The sequence below is a fragment of the Anomalospiza imberbis genome, chromosome 16 (genome assembly GCF_031753505.1).
Source record: "Anomalospiza imberbis isolate Cuckoo-Finch-1a 21T00152 chromosome 16, ASM3175350v1, whole genome shotgun sequence".
NCBI lineage: Eukaryota > Metazoa > Chordata > Aves > Passeriformes > Viduidae > Anomalospiza > Anomalospiza imberbis.
The window spans coordinates 10,743,196-10,760,300 of record NC_089696.1 but is presented as its reverse complement, the minus strand read 5'-3'; the positions used below and the strand labels follow the sequence as shown (position 1 = coordinate 10,760,300).

At 43.6% G+C, this 17,105-nt stretch overlaps 1 protein-coding gene across 1 annotated transcript in view; it reads right to left on the bottom strand.

The window, feature by feature from the left end:
* Window positions 1-4,012: 4,012 nt before the first annotated feature.
* FAM20C (FAM20C golgi associated secretory pathway kinase) overlaps window positions 4,013-17,105 on the bottom strand; it is a 57,510-nt gene continuing 44,417 nt past the window's right edge. The window contains exons 5-10 of the mRNA XM_068207001.1: window positions 15,377-15,492; window positions 8,300-8,480; window positions 7,660-7,769; window positions 6,116-6,197; window positions 5,958-6,017; window positions 4,013-5,170 (exon numbers count right to left, since the gene is read on the bottom strand). Of these exons, the coding sequence (XP_068063102.1) occupies window positions 4,918-5,170; window positions 5,958-6,017; window positions 6,116-6,197; window positions 7,660-7,769; window positions 8,300-8,480; window positions 15,377-15,492 (802 nt within the window). The 3' untranslated portion in view covers window positions 4,013-4,917. The remainder of the gene's footprint in view (window positions 5,171-5,957; window positions 6,018-6,115; window positions 6,198-7,659; window positions 7,770-8,299; window positions 8,481-15,376; window positions 15,493-17,105) is intronic.

The window sequence follows — 17,105 nt, the reverse complement described above, 5'->3', positions numbered from 1 at the left end:
ATGACATGAGTTACTTGTGACAGGGGATGGGGTTGATTGTGTAGTAAGGTCATTTGAAAGAGAGGAGCTGATCCCCCAGCACCTAAATCCTCACAGAGAAGACTGGATACAGATGTGAGCATTCCCCCCATCCTGCTCAAAACCCCCTTAGGTGGTCATCTTAATTACATCAGAGTAGCATAAATAGAAAACTGTAGAAAGTGTTTAATATGTCTAAAAAGGTGGAGCACCAGCTATTCCAGCAGCTCTTTTCTAGACACAAATCTTTGCTCTGCCCTTGCATTGGAGGAAGAGGAATTGGTACTGCCAAATCAACAGCCTCCTTTTTGCTGATGCTTCATTTCTAACCATGGCCAGAACTTGTCTGACCTCAATTCTCGAGTCTTTTGACCCACCAAATTGAATTGCTTTTAATTTTTTTTCTAGCCAGCCCCCAAAAGCATTGAAGTGGTACTTTACTGATGCAAATGTAGAAGGGAGCAGATAATTGAGTTTGATCTGGTCAGACAGAGTTACAGCTGGAGGCTACCTATGAAAACTTTAAGCATATAAATATTATTCTCAAGAAATCCAGCAGCTTCCAACTGGTAATAACTTGAAATTCCATGTGAAAACTCATCCCACAACACTGAATTTAGTTTAAAAAGAATTTTCCTTGTGCACAATTATTTCTGTGTATTGAGCCCCGAATAAACAACCATGGGCAAGAAACTCTGTAGAAACAACAGATAGCTGGAATAATTTCTGGAAAATGAACTTTGTGGTTATACACTCAGTGCTAGAAGAAAAGTTTGCTCCCTCAGGATGCAAATTATAAATGCTCTAGTGTGTCCCCAGCTCTGAGCTGGACACTCAGCACCTTCAGGCTGAGTCACAAGAGCCTTGCTGGCAGTCATTAGGCAGGGCCTGGATGTGCCAAGGGGACAAAGGGGACAATGCCATTGCTGCAGGGGATAGCAGGGTGTCCCCCTTGGACCTACACCACCACATGGAAGCAGAACACCCTTTGGATGCTCCTCCCTGTAACACCCACTGAAGTCCATTTTCAGTTCGGTGCCCAAGGGCAGCAGTCAGGCTGAAATCCCAGTTTCCCTCCTCCTACACGTCTTGCTGCTGCTTACACTGCAATCTGCTCCAGGCTTCCAGCTTGTGTATACATCACGGGCTCTGCTGATCACAACAGTGATACCTACTTCAAACAATGAGAGCTTTTTGCCTGCAATTTCCCTTTGATGCTTAAATAACAGAAAAACCACAAAAGCAAATGAAGCTCTCCTCTGAATTACTCAGGAGAATACGGTAAGCTATTCTGCACTGTCAGATACTGTTGTAATTAGGTGCTTTTAGAAATATATTATCTATTTTTATCTGTTATTTATTGTGCATACTGTATTTATTGTGCTGAACACATTGTGCCCCTGACAGGCTATCTCAGATTTCTCAGTGTGTTAATTGTCTGGGCCCTGCTGCTACACCAACTTCTGAGATTTGGAGACAAACCAATTGAATTCTGACATTTATTTATCTTCCTAGAGTGAATATTTTTTGTCTGGTAAATATGTAGAGCTCCTAAAGAGATATTATACCACGTCATACCAATCCTCCTTAGTTCCTGGATTGCTGGCCAAACACACAATGACAGTCCTTTCAGGGCCACAGGCTCACATGGTGGCATCCTTTACCTAAAGGCAAACCCATGAGGTTTCCAGAATGAATTTAGACCAGCTGTGTCTTGGGGCAATGCAGATGCACCCCAAAAGTGGAGGTTTGCCCCTCCCTGGGCTGTACAAAGCCATCAAAGCCATCCTCAGGGCTGTGTTACCCCAAGAACTGAAAGGCAGAGCCATAATTTCACTCCCTGGCTCCAGTTTCCTGTCTCTTGTGCCCACTCACCCCTGCCCACATAAAAAAAGGAATAGCAGAACAAGGCAATAATTCTTTTTCCTTCCCAAAAACCTAGAAATGAACATGAGTCAAAGCTCCAGCTGCCTGGCAGCAGGAATGCAAACACACCAGAGCTTCCTGGTAGATACTGAGAAGTAACTGCACAACCTGTTTAATTAATTAATCATCCCTTCCAGCCCTGCAATATCCTCCAGATCAGCCGTGTCCTCAGCTACCCTGGCCACAGGTGGGGTCTGGGCTCAGCTCTTGCCATCCATCTCCTGAGCACCCTGCAGTGAGTTTAGACTTGCATTGCCCACGTGGGGCTCGTTCACCCCAGTTTCTCATCAGAGGCACCAGAGAAAGGAAACCTCTCCAGCATGTGAGCCAGTGTCTCCATCCTTCCAAGATATGTGCATGTCTCATGCCAAAGAAAAGCTTCCCCTTCAGCTTTTCTGTATGCCTAATTTAAGACTAGAAATGAGAAGAATTTTTATAAGTCTGGAAAGCTGTAGCACAGATCTTACAAGTGGGAACATCAAAGTCCAGGAGAAGAAGGAAACTGGAGGCCCTCAGAACTCTTTACAATGTGGCAAGGATTAAGGACCTTTAGTCCTTTATACCCTGTACAAACACTACTTATTCCATACTAAACAACACTTAATCTATAAAAAAACCCTACTGATTTTGCTTGTAGAAATTCAGAACCAGATCCATAACAGTAAGTTCATATCCCTCGTAGCACCAGGCAGCCTTCTGCAGAGACCTTCAGCTTGAACCACCCTGCCAGGAGCCCTGACCTACAGCCAGCCTCTAAAGAGCCAAGACCTTCACTGATCTGATCCTCTTTGAACAAACAGGCTGCCAAGGGCTGCTTTCCACAAGCAAACCAGGTTTGCTGAGCTGGTCCCAGAAGCAGAGAGCAGAGCTGCCCTGGGAAGGTGATTCTATAGCTCCTCTGCTGTCCCGGCACAATTTCATGGTGAGAAAAAGCTGCACCTGCATTGAAGACAGACAAAGGATACCACCACCCATTTCACCTTTTTATATTCCCATGGTTTGGTTTGGGGGTTTTTTTGGTTGTTTTTTTTTTTTTTTTTTTTTTTTGCTGATGGGGAGAGAACACTGCAGTTCCAGTGCTGTTGCATTGCAGAGGAATCTTTCTCATCATAGGTGGGTCTTCAAAGGTGAAAAAAAAAGCCATGGGATAAACCAGAAAATTTCCAAGCTCATGAACAGTTGTACAATTTGAGATATTCTGTTGTCTTTGTATGCCATGTATGTGAGAACCATGGGAATTCCAAACGGGCAATAAAATATACAATACATGTGTTTTTTAGTGATAATATATCAACCTAAGAAGTGAATAAGCCCATATAGCAGCTTTTTCTCTCATTCATTATTTTAATATGCTGAAATGCCTACATTTTAGTCTACCTGGCTTTTAAGGTATATGGTTATGAATCCCTGGAAAAAAAGACATCAGATAAAATAAATGGCAGCTTTGAATTAAAGTTGTGATGAACACTGTCATAATAAATTGTCTCCTCACCCAGAGGACTGATGAGGGATTCCTGTTGTACCACACCATGTTTTCACGAGTCAAATACAGCCACGTGTTCAATTTATAGCTTGCTTTTGGGCTGAAAGTCTCAACAAATCTTAAATGAATGCAGCTGAGCATGATTCAAGGCTATTTGGATAAGAATACCATATTTCCAGCTAATTTAGGCTGGGATTTTCTAGGTTGTTCAAAGGCTTTTGCAGCCCAAGTCAGAGGCACTGGTGTTTCTAAATCCTCTGGGCAGCATGTCAAAGCATAATCTTTGAGAGGTGTTGCTCCACATCTTGTTTCTACAGCCATAATTGCAAGAGGAAGGAATGCTGAAATGACAGTCAAAACAATGCTTTCATAGGAAAGATTAACCCTTTTCAACACCCCAGCCCTTACTGGCATTGCAGTGTGCATTACTCACCAATTAATCACCAATTCCCTGCTCCAGCTCCATTTGCTGCTGCTACAGCTACAAAAGGGGATGACAATTTAAACAACCACTTCTGGGACACTTGGCTGGGGCACAGAGCTTTGCTCTGAACAAGATGAATGAATCCATTTAGACAAGATGGCTACACATTTTGCATATCTTTATTGCACTTTTACCACGTTGCAAACAATTCCACAAAAATGCTGCAAAAGTAAGCCTAGAGCTGCTGAAAGCAGCTTTTTACCCATATATGTATATATTTACACAAAACTATCAAAAGCAAAATTGAAAAGTGGCAGCTCAGCTATGATAGTCTAGAAAGATAAGAGCTGCCACCTCCTTATGGACAAATAGTACAACTTGTCATTTTACATCACTTTGTAAAACCAACATTCAAGTATTCCTGTCAAAGCACAATTAGTGAAATTCCCTTCTGGTAACTCCTGTATTTATTATCATTATTATAATTATTATTATTTTTGCCTTTAAAGGTTCATAATGCCTTAACCCTTTAAATGCTGAGTAGCTGGGGGGGAAAATAAGCATCAATTTAAATAAGATACAGTGGATTAGAGCACTTAAAGGGTTAACACAAAATACTAAGTGGACTGTCACCACAAATAAAGTGTGAGTCACAAAACTATGCTGTCCCTCTTAGTTAAATTTGGAAGGTAGGTCTGGGGTTTCATAGATATACCATATATAAATACAAAATATTAAGTAAAGGCCTCCTTTCTATACAAAAAGGACAGGAGGTGTTTTGCTATCAGACTGCTGTCTGTCCGTGATTGAGTATTTTCTGAATCTTTTCATAATCTCTCTTCAGGAACTAATGAAAAGCATCACATTAGACTTATTTTTTTTAATGAACTAATCCTTTGCAGAGTCTACACTTTACCTACTTTGGGAACAATTATATCTCATTTCTGAATTCACTGAATTCACAAAGTAGCATACACAGTCTTTTGCAAGACTTTATTTTTTTTGTTTCTTTTTCTTCTTTGAATCTTCTTGACTTGGCTGGTAAAAACATAGTCTTGCCATTTCACTACCTCTCGGTGGTAACAGTGTTAACATCCGTGTTAAAGTCATTTTCAACCACGTTGTCATAACCATCCTTCTCTATGCAGTCACTGACAGCCTTGAGGACAATCCGCAGCCGCCTGTCCATCGCCTCCAGGTGAGGCTGGTAGAGGATTGGAGCTATTTTGTCTTTTAGCAAAGATTCTTTCATCAGGAGACTGAGTTTGTACTCCTCCTTGGCTAACAGCTGTAATCGCAGATAGGTAGACTTCCTGATTCTAGGAGGGAAAGGAGGAAAAAACATGCAAATCAGTCATTTCCATCGCTGTTGATCTCGACAGTGCTAAAAGGCTTCTAGCCAGAATTACAATAATAGTGCAAGAGCCTTATTCTGTGATCTGAAATAACAAGAACCAGGCACTATCACAGTCCTAATGCAACTGGCATTGTCACCTGGTCACTGATCTTTCGGGGCCCTTAGAGGTGCAGAACTTTTGGAGCACAGATCCATGGGGCAGTGCAGGCAGCCCTCACATCCCTCACCTGGAAAGGCATCAAGTGGAGCTGGTGCAGCATTCATAGGGCCACGTCCACCTTGGCAATGACACGTGTGACACACGTGGCACTGAGCAGGGACATGTGTGACAGCAGCAGAGGCTGCTCAGGCTCACCCTGCAGGGCTGCCCAGAGCCCCCAGAGACACAGAGCTCACCCTGCAAAGCTGAAACTTTAAATGTCACCTGGCCCCTCTGAAAACCCTGGCCATGGGCACCATGGAAAGTTGTTGAGAAGCATGTGAACAAGCTGGGATTTTGTCACTTGACTTCCATGGGATGTGTATTTTGTTTTAAAGCTTCTCTCCCAGTGGCTCATGGCCATGTTCCTGCAAGGCCCTGATCCCACAGAGCATTTCATGTGGCAGTGCCAGTGCTCAGGGCTAGCTGGGCAGGATCTCTCCATCTCCTCCTCTCTACAGTGTGCAATGAAATATTCACTTAAACATTTTCAGTCCTGTTAGTGGAAAAATGGTACAAACCAGGAAACACCTCCAGAGGGAAAACATACCTGCAGCACTGGTTTAAAGGCACCAATATGGAAAGTTCATCATGGGAATATTTTCCAAACCTATTTAAAGACAAGAGCAAGAATGTAACAAGGGCTGTTTTAAAGACTGACTTTTTTATTTTTCCTTTAACCCCAGAAAGATTATTAAAGGTATTTACCCTCTTCCATTATCTAAGTGGATAATAAAGGTTTCATTTCCAAACTTCTCAAAGGTTTCGTAGTGATGTCGATCCATGTTACCTATGGGACAAAGAGAGAAAAAAGACCATTCTCACTCTGGCTTGAGCCTGCAGGTCAGGGCAATGCAAAAGCCCAGTGCTCTCCAAAAACAGTGGCTGGGTAGAGCAGAGAAAGCAGCAAACCTGCAGAGCTCATTTGCTCCTACTGTAGACACCCCAAAGTGTCTGATACTGGAAGGGTTGTTAAACCTCTGGCAGCTTTTCAAGTTCTCTGTGGCTTTTACACATAAGCTCTAAAAGGCCCATCAGGAGGCAAAGCCAACCTTCCCACCCTGCAGCAACCCCTCCTGGGGTACACCAAGGAAATCCCTCTCCAGCACAGCAGCATCTCAGCTGCCTGGGGAGCCTGGTCACTGTAGGGTAGCTGTGTTCCCTGCTGGCAAGGAGCCCTGCTGCTGCAGCCATTAGGGTGTGTGAAGCAGACATGGTACATGTGACATGGGCAAGGCCTTGCTCAGGCAGGAGAAAATGCCTGCTTTGAGCAGGGGTGTTAATCCTGATCACTTTGTTAATTCTGCATTCAACTTCCTGAACCCCAACCAAACATCCTGGCTTTCCTCCGGTTTGCCCCAGTTGCTGACTGCCTGGGAAGCCAGAACAGCATCATAGCTGTAAGGTATGGACCGGGATGGTGCTGATCTGCACAGCTGCACAGCTCTCCCTGTGTGAGCTGCTTTTTAAGGCCAATGTGCAGAGCACTGCTGCCAAGCTATGAATTTTGTCTCCCTGGCAGGGGTCTTGAGCTACTTATAGATGCCACATATGGCTCCTGAGCTGTCACCTGGCCTCTCCTGCTGCAGCCTATTGCAGGAATCTCAGTGGGGGCAATGGCACAGATTGTGTCCATGCTGGCATGTGCCCAAGGATGGAGGTTGGCAACTCAGAGGTGTATTTGCTGCAGCAGGAAAGGTTTCATATGAGAATGAGAATTAGGCTTGAAATGTGTCACTAGTACCTGGCTGTAATTATTTTATTGAGATCGGGTTACATAAACAGAAGAATCCCTGATACAATCCACAGCTGCTTTTGTGATAAAGCAATGCCTCTTCCCCCCCAACCCTGATATTTTATAGAGAAGCAGCAGAGAACACTCCTGCAGGATGAAAACAAAGCACCAGTAATGAGCAGTCCTTGCTTGTGCATCCAGGAGCCATATATTACAGGGGTAAAGCATTCACTAAAGCAAACTGTGAAGCCCTTCACTGTTGTGAAGGAGACTGGCCTGACCTGCATTCACCACCACTCTGCATTTCTGAAAATCTTTGTTCCTTTAATCTGCACTGATGGGAATACATAACCACGTAAATCTGCATTTTCTCATAATCATCTAGAAAAGCACATACAGTAAATTCAGCTTTAGCCATGCTTTAGCAAACTGCTGAGCTATGCAGAGCAGTGCAGAAAGAAATGGTTCTTATTCTAATTAAACGTTGCATTTAATTTTTGAAAGAGATGAAACATACCCATTAGGAAATCAAAAACTGTCATATCCATTATATCCAGAATTCTGGTCCCACTGTCATATGGGGGTGTTTGTTTAACCTCTTCACAATAATCTGGATCAACTTCCCATCTGGAAAAGGCAATATTTTGATATTTTATGTGACAAACAAACCTTACAGAAAATGACCGAAAAAATGTTACTTTGCAAAGATCTTCTTGTATCATGTTCAACTGAGGGCAGGATCAGGTAGAGGCAGCAAATTCCAGCAATGCAGGCAAGCAAGGAAGATTGTGACTGATGAAAAGGGAAGAAAATCACAAGACTGAAAACTATCTGCTTCAGGATTTAGGAGACTAGCTGCACCATCACTCCTATGGTGCAAACAGCTGAGACTTGTTTAGGGCTGCTGAGAGCAGTGCATCTTCTCCCTCTGACAGGACTTGTTCAGGTCCCATTGCATCCTGTCAGTGCCACTGCAGGTACCTGTCCCACGAGGGAATTGTGCCACTGAAGGTCCTTTTGGGACCATAAACTGGAGCTCCTGGCACATGAAGTGCCCTGTCCCTTCCCAGGGGCAGGGAAAGCCCAGCTGCTCTCCTGGGGCCAGGGACTGGGTTACTTCCCCATCACCCTGTGCAGCTCTGCTCACCACTACTCACTCTGCTTTCTTGCGCTTGTGGTAGGAACGCCTCCAAGGGTTTCTCCAGGTTTTCCTTTTTGCTAATGACAAATCAGGCAGGAAAGCAGCCAGGGACCCTTCAATCTGATCTGGTTTCCCACACAGGGCGTGCTCTGTTGAGCAGTAGTAGGAGCATTCCCCATAGAAGCAGATGTTGTTGGCTGGCAAAGAAAGGAAAACAGTTTTAAAGCCTACCCTTAAATTAGTATTGAGAATTCATAAAAGCACTGATGTATGTAGGACCAGAAATAAATACAACCCCCTGTTACCACACATAGTTTCTTCCACTGAAACCACTAGGAAGACATTATTTCAGTGGCTGGGATCATACCCTTGTGCAAAGCTCTTTGTGACTATTTCCAGTCTATTTATATTCCCCAAACCTATTTTTTTTAATCCTGTCCTTTCTCCTTTTGTTTTCCCAGACTGATACATTCCTTGGGAGCTATTTGCTACCCCAGGCTGGAACCCCAAACCCCACAGCTGAGCAGGTGGCATATGCCCAAAATTAAGTCACTTCTCAAAATCTTGGCTTGTTTCTTTAAGAAAGGAGAACGTTTCATTCATTTCCTTGCTGGTATGAGAAGAACTGGCAGTTTTTGCAAGGAGAATTATTTACCATTAAGAGTCCCGTGGGGGTGTGCATGGAAGGTGGAAATAGCACAGACGTAACGCTGTCAGCACACATCTCAAACACTAATTCCTTCCTCCACACCTCACACTACTCCAACAACCACAGAAAAAGAATCTGCAGCAGGTTTTGGACCGTGTGTTACCTTAAAACCTCCCCAAAACTGGCACCACATATTTCTGTACCAACAGGAACACCCACATCTTTACAAGAACATCCTGCCCACAGGAATTCACTGAAGGTGAGAGAGAGCAGTTCATCCCCAAAGCCCACCAACACCAGACTGTGAACAGGAATAGGAGCACACTGCTGCTCTTGCCAGTGTGCTACAACTCTTGTGACATTGCTTTATGCACATAAAATGTCATTAGAGGAAGACTGTGCCCTTTCCTCATGGTAATGCATGAAGCTGAGAAGTCACATTGCTTCCTAACTCCCCACAAGGCCTCTAAATTCAAATATTGTTTCTGAACTCCTCTCCCTCTGGGCAGGCTTGGTGTAAATGAGGCAGGAAGGGCTGGGAGTAGCAGGAGGTGATTTTCTGCCTGCCACAGGAAGGTGAGTGTGGGTTTGCATGGCAGTGATGCCCTGCAGCACACAGCCCTGCACATCACTGTGACATCCCCGGCCCAAAGCCACATCCAGCAGAGTGCCCAGTGGAGATGTGGCACTGCCAGTGGGAGATGGTGAGTCAGGAGCACAGGGGACAACTCTGGGGATGACAGGAGGGAGGGAGGAACAGAGCAAGGAGCTGTGTTTGAGGAAGGAGGGGTAGGGAAACACGGACCAGCAAAAAGGTCTCAGGATGCTTTTGATTCATTAGCTGCGTTATCTGGGGCTGGCTGTTAAACCAGGGAATTATACCAAATAACCACACTACAAGGCTGATGTGTTACTACTTGACAATCTGTCCCAGCTTCCCACTGATGTCCCAGCTTTCTCTGTTGATGGCCACCTGATTTGTCCATGAAGTTGTGATTACTTTACTGTAAGACAGCCTTTTTGCATAAGCCTGCTGTGGCTGATTCACAAGGGCCACCCATCCATCCATGCTCAGGAACAACTTGCCCAAAATGTATATATATATTCACAGGGTTGGATCATAGCAGTTAAATATATCCTGGCTAAGTCCAGAAATATTTATTCTGTGGCCAAAAAGCTTGTTGACAATTACTCAAGGAAAAGAAAAGTACTTCATGGAAGAGAAAAGGAAGAACAGAAATTACAAAAGGAAGGAAGGGATCACTCAACATATCTGTACTTCTGAGTTTGCAATTTAAGTGTTTTACCAAGTGGAATATCCTCTCTAAAAAATTGTGTTTCTGCTGATTTGAAGCTGCAGTGGGGCTTGGGCTTCAATTCAGCTGTCTCAGCTTCACCCCCTCATCTCTGGAGGGAGGGAACCATGCAGATTTATCTTGACTACCTGAGATAAGTTATCTTCCAGGGTTTCTATGACCTGACTTCCACCTGGCAGCAGGAAGCCAGTGCTCGTTCATCTCCTGCCAGATCAGTTTTGTAAAGAGCAAAAGGCCCAGCAAATGCCCCCACACCACCACAGCCACTGCTGCTCACTAGGTAAATCTGACCTTTCAAGAAAAAGGAGTTGGATTAAACAGCATTTTGCTCAGTGGGAAGATAAATACTCTGTTTAATAGTTTGCTTCTGTATTCAGCTTGGGGAACAATGAGACCCTGCTCTGTATTTTCCACAAAAGCAGCTGGGGCTAATCACTTGACAGTAATCACACACTGGTATCCAGGTAAGTCTTGAGGAGAGCTGGGGGCTTTGGCAGTGCTGGTGTTTGCTGCTGCAGGGCTGTGCAGTGAGCACGTGTGCTGCCTGCCACTCATCCCACTCATCCCTGGCAGGATTTTCCAGCTATTGATCCTCCACAGAGCCCCATCGCCTGCTCCAGCATCCAGTGCCCTGAGCAATGGCAAGATGTGTCCTGTCGTTGAGACAGTGAACTTGCAGTAAAACCACAAGTGTATTTCTCACTGACGAGTTACATTCAATGGCAAATATTCTTCTGCCAGCAGTTATTCCCCCCATGGGCTCAGACCTGTGGTACCTGCTCCCCGCAGCTCCTGTTCAGTTTCTGGGGATAGTGGAGGTGAAAGGATGCTGGATCTCATGTTGCTGCTAGAGAAATTAACTGCCCTGATTGATACAGAACAGACATCTTATTATGTCTGCCCTAGTCCTTCCTTACATACCAGCAGTAAGAAGAGGCAGCCTGAATTATCTGGGGAAACATTAATTTTTAAGATTTCTTAAAAATGTAAGGGAAAAAAAGAGGCACCAAATATAGAAAACCACAGATCTCATTTAAGACTTCAAGGTGCTGCAGCAAGGCTCTTTGAAACCTAAGTAGGTGACCCACATTCTGCACAGCAGGCTGAGGGTGAAATTCCAGCTAGAGACACAAGCCCAGTGCTTCATGGCAACCCCACGCTGAGAGCAGGGTTTGGCTTTCCGAAGCAAAAGTAAGTGAGAAAGGGGAGATGAGCTCCCTACAGGGGCACAGTCCTTCTCCTCTCACTAAAATTGCCCAAACCATATGTTCCTCTCACCAGATAAAGGTGTTTCTTGCATAAGTACACCTGCAAAAGGAGCAACAGCCAGGAATTTGTGCTCCTGCAAGGTGGGCAGGAATGGCAACAACAGCAGTGCTGGCAAAGGAGACAGGGAGGGATGTTTATACATGCTGGAATGTCCAAATGCTGAGCATTTCCAACATGCAAAACACTTCTTCACTACAAGCCAGAACTGTTTCCCCAAAGCACCAGAAAGACAAGAGAACTCCATGTTGCAGTGTCTGATTTTCATTATCTGAGGAGGAATGGATGTGATTTGTAATGAAATGCAGGCAAAAATCATGGTCTGGTGATCGAAACTCCAACTAATTACAACAATTAAGAACCAGAGTGTCTGTGTCTCATCTGCAAATTCTCTGTGCATCCTCCTGATAGCTGAACAATAATTCTTCTCAGGAAGAAAAGGAACAAGGGGGAATACCTTAAAGCAAATTGCTCGGCAGAGCAATTCTTTTATTCAGCTTTGCATGACTGTTAATAGAGGATATTTAGCAAGCCTCTGCAATTGAGTACTGGAAAGAATCCTGAATATTTACTACAGCAATGCATGAAAAGATCTTTCATTTACCTGCTCAAAATAATAGGTAATTCAGAACTGCTATTGTATGCTGAGAGGGGAAAAAAAATCCATAATCCCTTGGAATTGGTTAATATGAACAAAAACATAGTGCTTACTAGCTGTGTAACATTGATTTCTTTAAGCTGCTGCCTCAATTACTTCCAAAATGAAGGCTGACATCATTAATATGTCTCTTTTTTCCTAGCAAATTACCATTCATTTGTAAAAGTAGCAGGGCTACTGCAGTCTGCCTTGCTGCAAAGGACATAAAATTAATTTAAATAATTACTGACCTAATTCCATTTCTCATGTTTAAGTCCAAACTGCCTGAAAGTGCACTTTTCTGCAATCTGCCTTCTCTCCAAGTGCAGCCTAATGCATCCACTGACCTGCCTGCTCACAGCCATTGTCACTTTTCCATGGGAGCAGGGATGCTGCTGGGCACTGTGCTCTGAAGCTGCCTGTGGCTCCCTGGTCCTGATTTCCACACCTGATGGGACAAGGGAGGTGGCCCAGGAGTGGAAATGCAGTGAGGTTTCTCCTAACACATCCCCACACAGGTTTGGGAGATAACAAAATGCTCCTGGTGGGATCCTTGGGGTGCCCTGAGCAGGGCCAGGAGCTGGACTCGATGAGCCTGATGGGTCCATTCCAACTCAGTTAATTCCATGATCCTGTGATTGATGAGTATCATCAATAATCACCCTCTGAGGGTGCAAACCATGGGCTCCCAGCCCAAGGGGAACATCTTCCTATACATCCAATTTCACATTGCTCGTTTACTTTAAGAGCTGTATGTGTGTACATGGAGAGGGATATTCTGCAGCAGGCACCAAGTGTCTCCATGACCATTAAATGTCACTGGGCACTGCTGGGGATGGAGATTCAGTTACAGAGCCACCTGAGAGGGAGTTCCAGAGGGTCCTCTACAGGCTTATGGTAGTGCACAGCCTGGTTGTGCATGTACCCAGAGGTAACACCTCAATTTCTCACCTTTGGAGGCAGCTCTCCCTCAAAACTGCCTCAGCTGCCCTTCATCTGCCAGAGGGGCAAGTCAGTGCCTGAGCCTTCCTCAGGCTCCCTGGTCCCTCTTCTTCCTCACCCCCTAGACCACGAGTCTTACCCCAGCACCTCCCTCTTCTCTTCCTTCCCTGCCCTCAATCTGCTGCCTGAGCTGCCTGCTGGCCTTGTGGAAGTTGTTTCTAAAAGCTTAATTTAGGATCTTTGTTATTTTTTCATTAAGCATTAATTAATGTCTGTCTTTTAAGGTCAGTATGAAATACAAGACAGAGGTTGGGCATATGTTAATGAGAATCTGACTAATTAAGCTGGGGACTTGTAGGGAAGAACTCTGACAAGTAACCAAAGTGATTTAACCAAAGTATATTGATGCAGGAAATGTAAAATGGAAAGAAAAATTAATTGCTTAAGCATTCTATTCTCCAGAAAAGCCTGATTCATAGTTAATCAAATATTTTAATTGAATTTATCTGAGACCTCTAAATAAATTTGAATAAAGGATTATGCTCGGATGTCTGGAATTTTATAATGGCAAGATAAAGATCTTCATCTGAATTGGCAGCCTTAACTCTGTGTTGCCCTGCTCTGGCTGCTGTAAGCTGCTCAGCACTTGAGAACAGTTTTGTAATTCTCAGAAATAATTCAAGTTCGTCCCTAAGTCTTGAAATATAACCTAGGAAGACTAAAAATCAAGCAAACCTACTAATCCACATCTTACTTGCCAAAATAGGAACGGCTTATGTTTAAAGTCAGCCAAAGCACCCTGTGCACAGTCAAAAGAATTTTTTTTGCCATTTTTTGCGCATATTTACCTACAAAAATCAAGCAAAAAATAGTATAGAGAGACAAAGAGGGAGGGAAAGCAACTAAGGCAAATGCAGAAATATGTGTCCACCAGGTTTGGTGAACATGTATTGTCACTATAACTGTGCATGTAAAACTGGAGTGCTCATAATACTGGGTAAAATGAAACCTTCTGCAATTATGTAACATATTTTACAAGCAAAGTTCCTGGAATAAATGACTGTCTGCTCAACTGTGTCCTGCAGAGCTGAACATAAATATGAAGCTAAAAATAACAGCCGTAATAATGACTTTATTGGGGATCAGAAAAGTGTGATAAACATTTTAAGAGCAAAAGCCGGCAACGACAGCTCTGGTTTCTAGCTAACAGCAATAAATTACAGTTACATTGGGAGAAACTGTAATTAAGTCTTTGGATCTCGACTTTAGGGATCTGGGATAAACAGCTTCTGGCCAATCACACACAGAGCAAGGGAGAGATCTCCAGAGCTTTCTGCTCCAGATTGCCTCTTACACAAGTCACAGCCTCAGATCAGCAAAGCACACTTGCACACAGCTGAAACAATATGAATTAAGTTACTGGAACATGGCACTGTGCTTTAAATTGAACCCATAACCTAGAAATTCTATATGTAAGAACAAACTTAAACATTATATCTGTGCCTTAACTCAGAGCCTCAATTTCTCCATCTCAGCATCCAAGATGTTAAACAAGAGATGTTACCCGTTTTTCCAGACTTTTGCCCATTTTTCCCTATTCCAGCTGCATATTCTGGTGTGCAGGATGTATATTCTGGGGGAGCTCCATCCTTGACTTTGTCCACAAAATGTTGTGAAAGACTCAAGAGTGAGTGGTATTGGCTTCTGGGTCAGCCCTCAAAGCAAGAGTGAGGGCTGTGAACAATTCAGGTCACTTCTAGCCCAACAGGGAATTTGAGCTGGAAGCAGGATATATTACATATGTATTTCCTGATTTTTTGTCCAAACTTCTGTTGTAATAAAACCTGAATGGCTCTGAGAAATTAGGTTTGGTACTCCAGTCAAACCAAGAAATAAATGCAGCTGACCAACAGAAGTGACAGATCACACTGCAGTGGGAAAAAAAAGCCTGAATAACTAATGGGCTGGGTAATAAGGTTTTGGGTAAACTGAGAGCACTGGAAAAAATTGCATTAGCAATTGTTCTACATAAAACATTTTTTGAACACATTGCTTTGGTGAACATAAAAGCCTCTCTCTGCAGATAATTTGTCAAGGGGAAAAGGCACTCAACTCAAAACAATAAAGTCTTCTTTGTAACCTATGTCTCCACATTCATTTTTATTCAAAGGTCTAGAAGACAGTTTTATTAGAAATATCTGAGCAATTAAGCAATCTAGACATCGTTTCCTTAAGTGTGTGTTCAGCGGGATAGAGAGAAGAGAGTGTTATTTCCAGGACTACCTGGTGAGATGAAAAATGTTCTCCACAGCTTCTTGTCACGAGTGACATCTCGTATTTCTCTCGTCATGTTAACCAGTCTACCTGCGACCGGGGGCACGCGCCGGAAATCCAGGATCCTGCAAGAGGCAGAAAAGACATGGTTTATGTAAAGGATTAAAGTGTAATGAGAGTTATAGGTTTTAGGAAGCTTCACTACACTCTGAAGGCACATTTATCTGTGGTCTTTAAGGAGTATAAAGCCCATCACTTTAAAGTGGGTAATTCCTCATGTAATGTATTACAAAATATGTCCTGAATATGATGAGCTCTGCACTGCCTATACAGTATGGAGTAAAACACAAGGAAAGTATGGAGGGCATTGTTCCATGATAAAAATGAAGATACATACGATTCCAAAACACGAAGACAGCAAAAATTTATATTTTCACTTTCTGCTACTTCATGATTGTTATGACATGCATTTTGCTCACCACTTTTTAAGTGACTTGGGGAATGGGATTTCAGCCTCTTTCCTCCATAAACACCATGTAATTCTTTTTCTGACAGCCTTAGTATGCGTTTGATTTATTTCCTTCTGCTCTTGTCTGTTTAAAAACCTTATACCAACCTAAACAATCTCCCTGAGACCAAAAATCTTCCCACAGGCAAAGGCTGGGAGAAGAGCCTCTCCCTATCCCCAACTCCCCTGCCTTTATAGATCATAAAAACCTCCCTATAAAGCACTGCTATTAGATACAGTAAAAGAGCAAAGACCCCATACAAAGTCTCCCCATAGGCAAGATTTTTATATCCACTGTCTGCTGTTCAGATTTTCTTCATTGGGTAGCAACTGCTTTTCCTGCTTAGTGTGTGGATATTTAACACACCCCCCGCAGGAGCTCCACTGATGTTTTTTTTCTACAGCACCATCTGCTTAAAAAGGCAATATAAAATGTAAAGCAGAAGGGATCAACACCAAGGTCAACAACAATGAAATAGAGAAGATCCTTGAAGGATCTGATCAGGATTAGTAGAAAACCTACCCTGTGCCACCCACCCACACGTTCCCATATCCCAGCCATCATTCCAGAAGGCAGCAATGCTACACAGACCGCCAAATAATTTGTGGCCCCAAAGCTTTGTGCTTTTGAAAGGATGCTTCTTGGCTTTTCACAGTGTGAAAGAGGCTTCAGTGAAATGCCATTGTTTCCAGACATACTGTTAATCACTAATTAGTAATTCCCACCCCTTATCTGGGCAGGCAGGGAGGGCTGCAGTCTTGGGGTATCCACCATCCCCGGCACTAACTCTGGAGGGGGGATATTTTCAGCAACAGAAGCATGAGATGACCACCACTGCCCTCTCCTTCCCACTAACTTTTGGCATAAATATGCTCCTGATGTGGGACAGTCCCAGCTTTTTGCTGTGAAGCCAGAACTCCCCTCCATCTCAAGGACTCCTCTCTGAATGCACCATTCCCACGGCTCCTTTGGATCTCTGTGCCCTGGAGCTAATTGGGGTGAGCCAGGCTCCCGTCACACTAACCTGACACATTCCCTGGGAGATGGGTCCTCTCCATATGTACTGCAAGATCACAAGGGAAATTAATTTCTCAGCTTCTCTTCAATTTTTCTTTTTGAGAATTACTTATTGCCAGGTTTCTCATTCCTAGAGTAAGTCGCATTTCCTAATTATTAACTTACTCTTTCATCATCTGCCATTTCATTTATTCATGGCATTTGCCCACCTT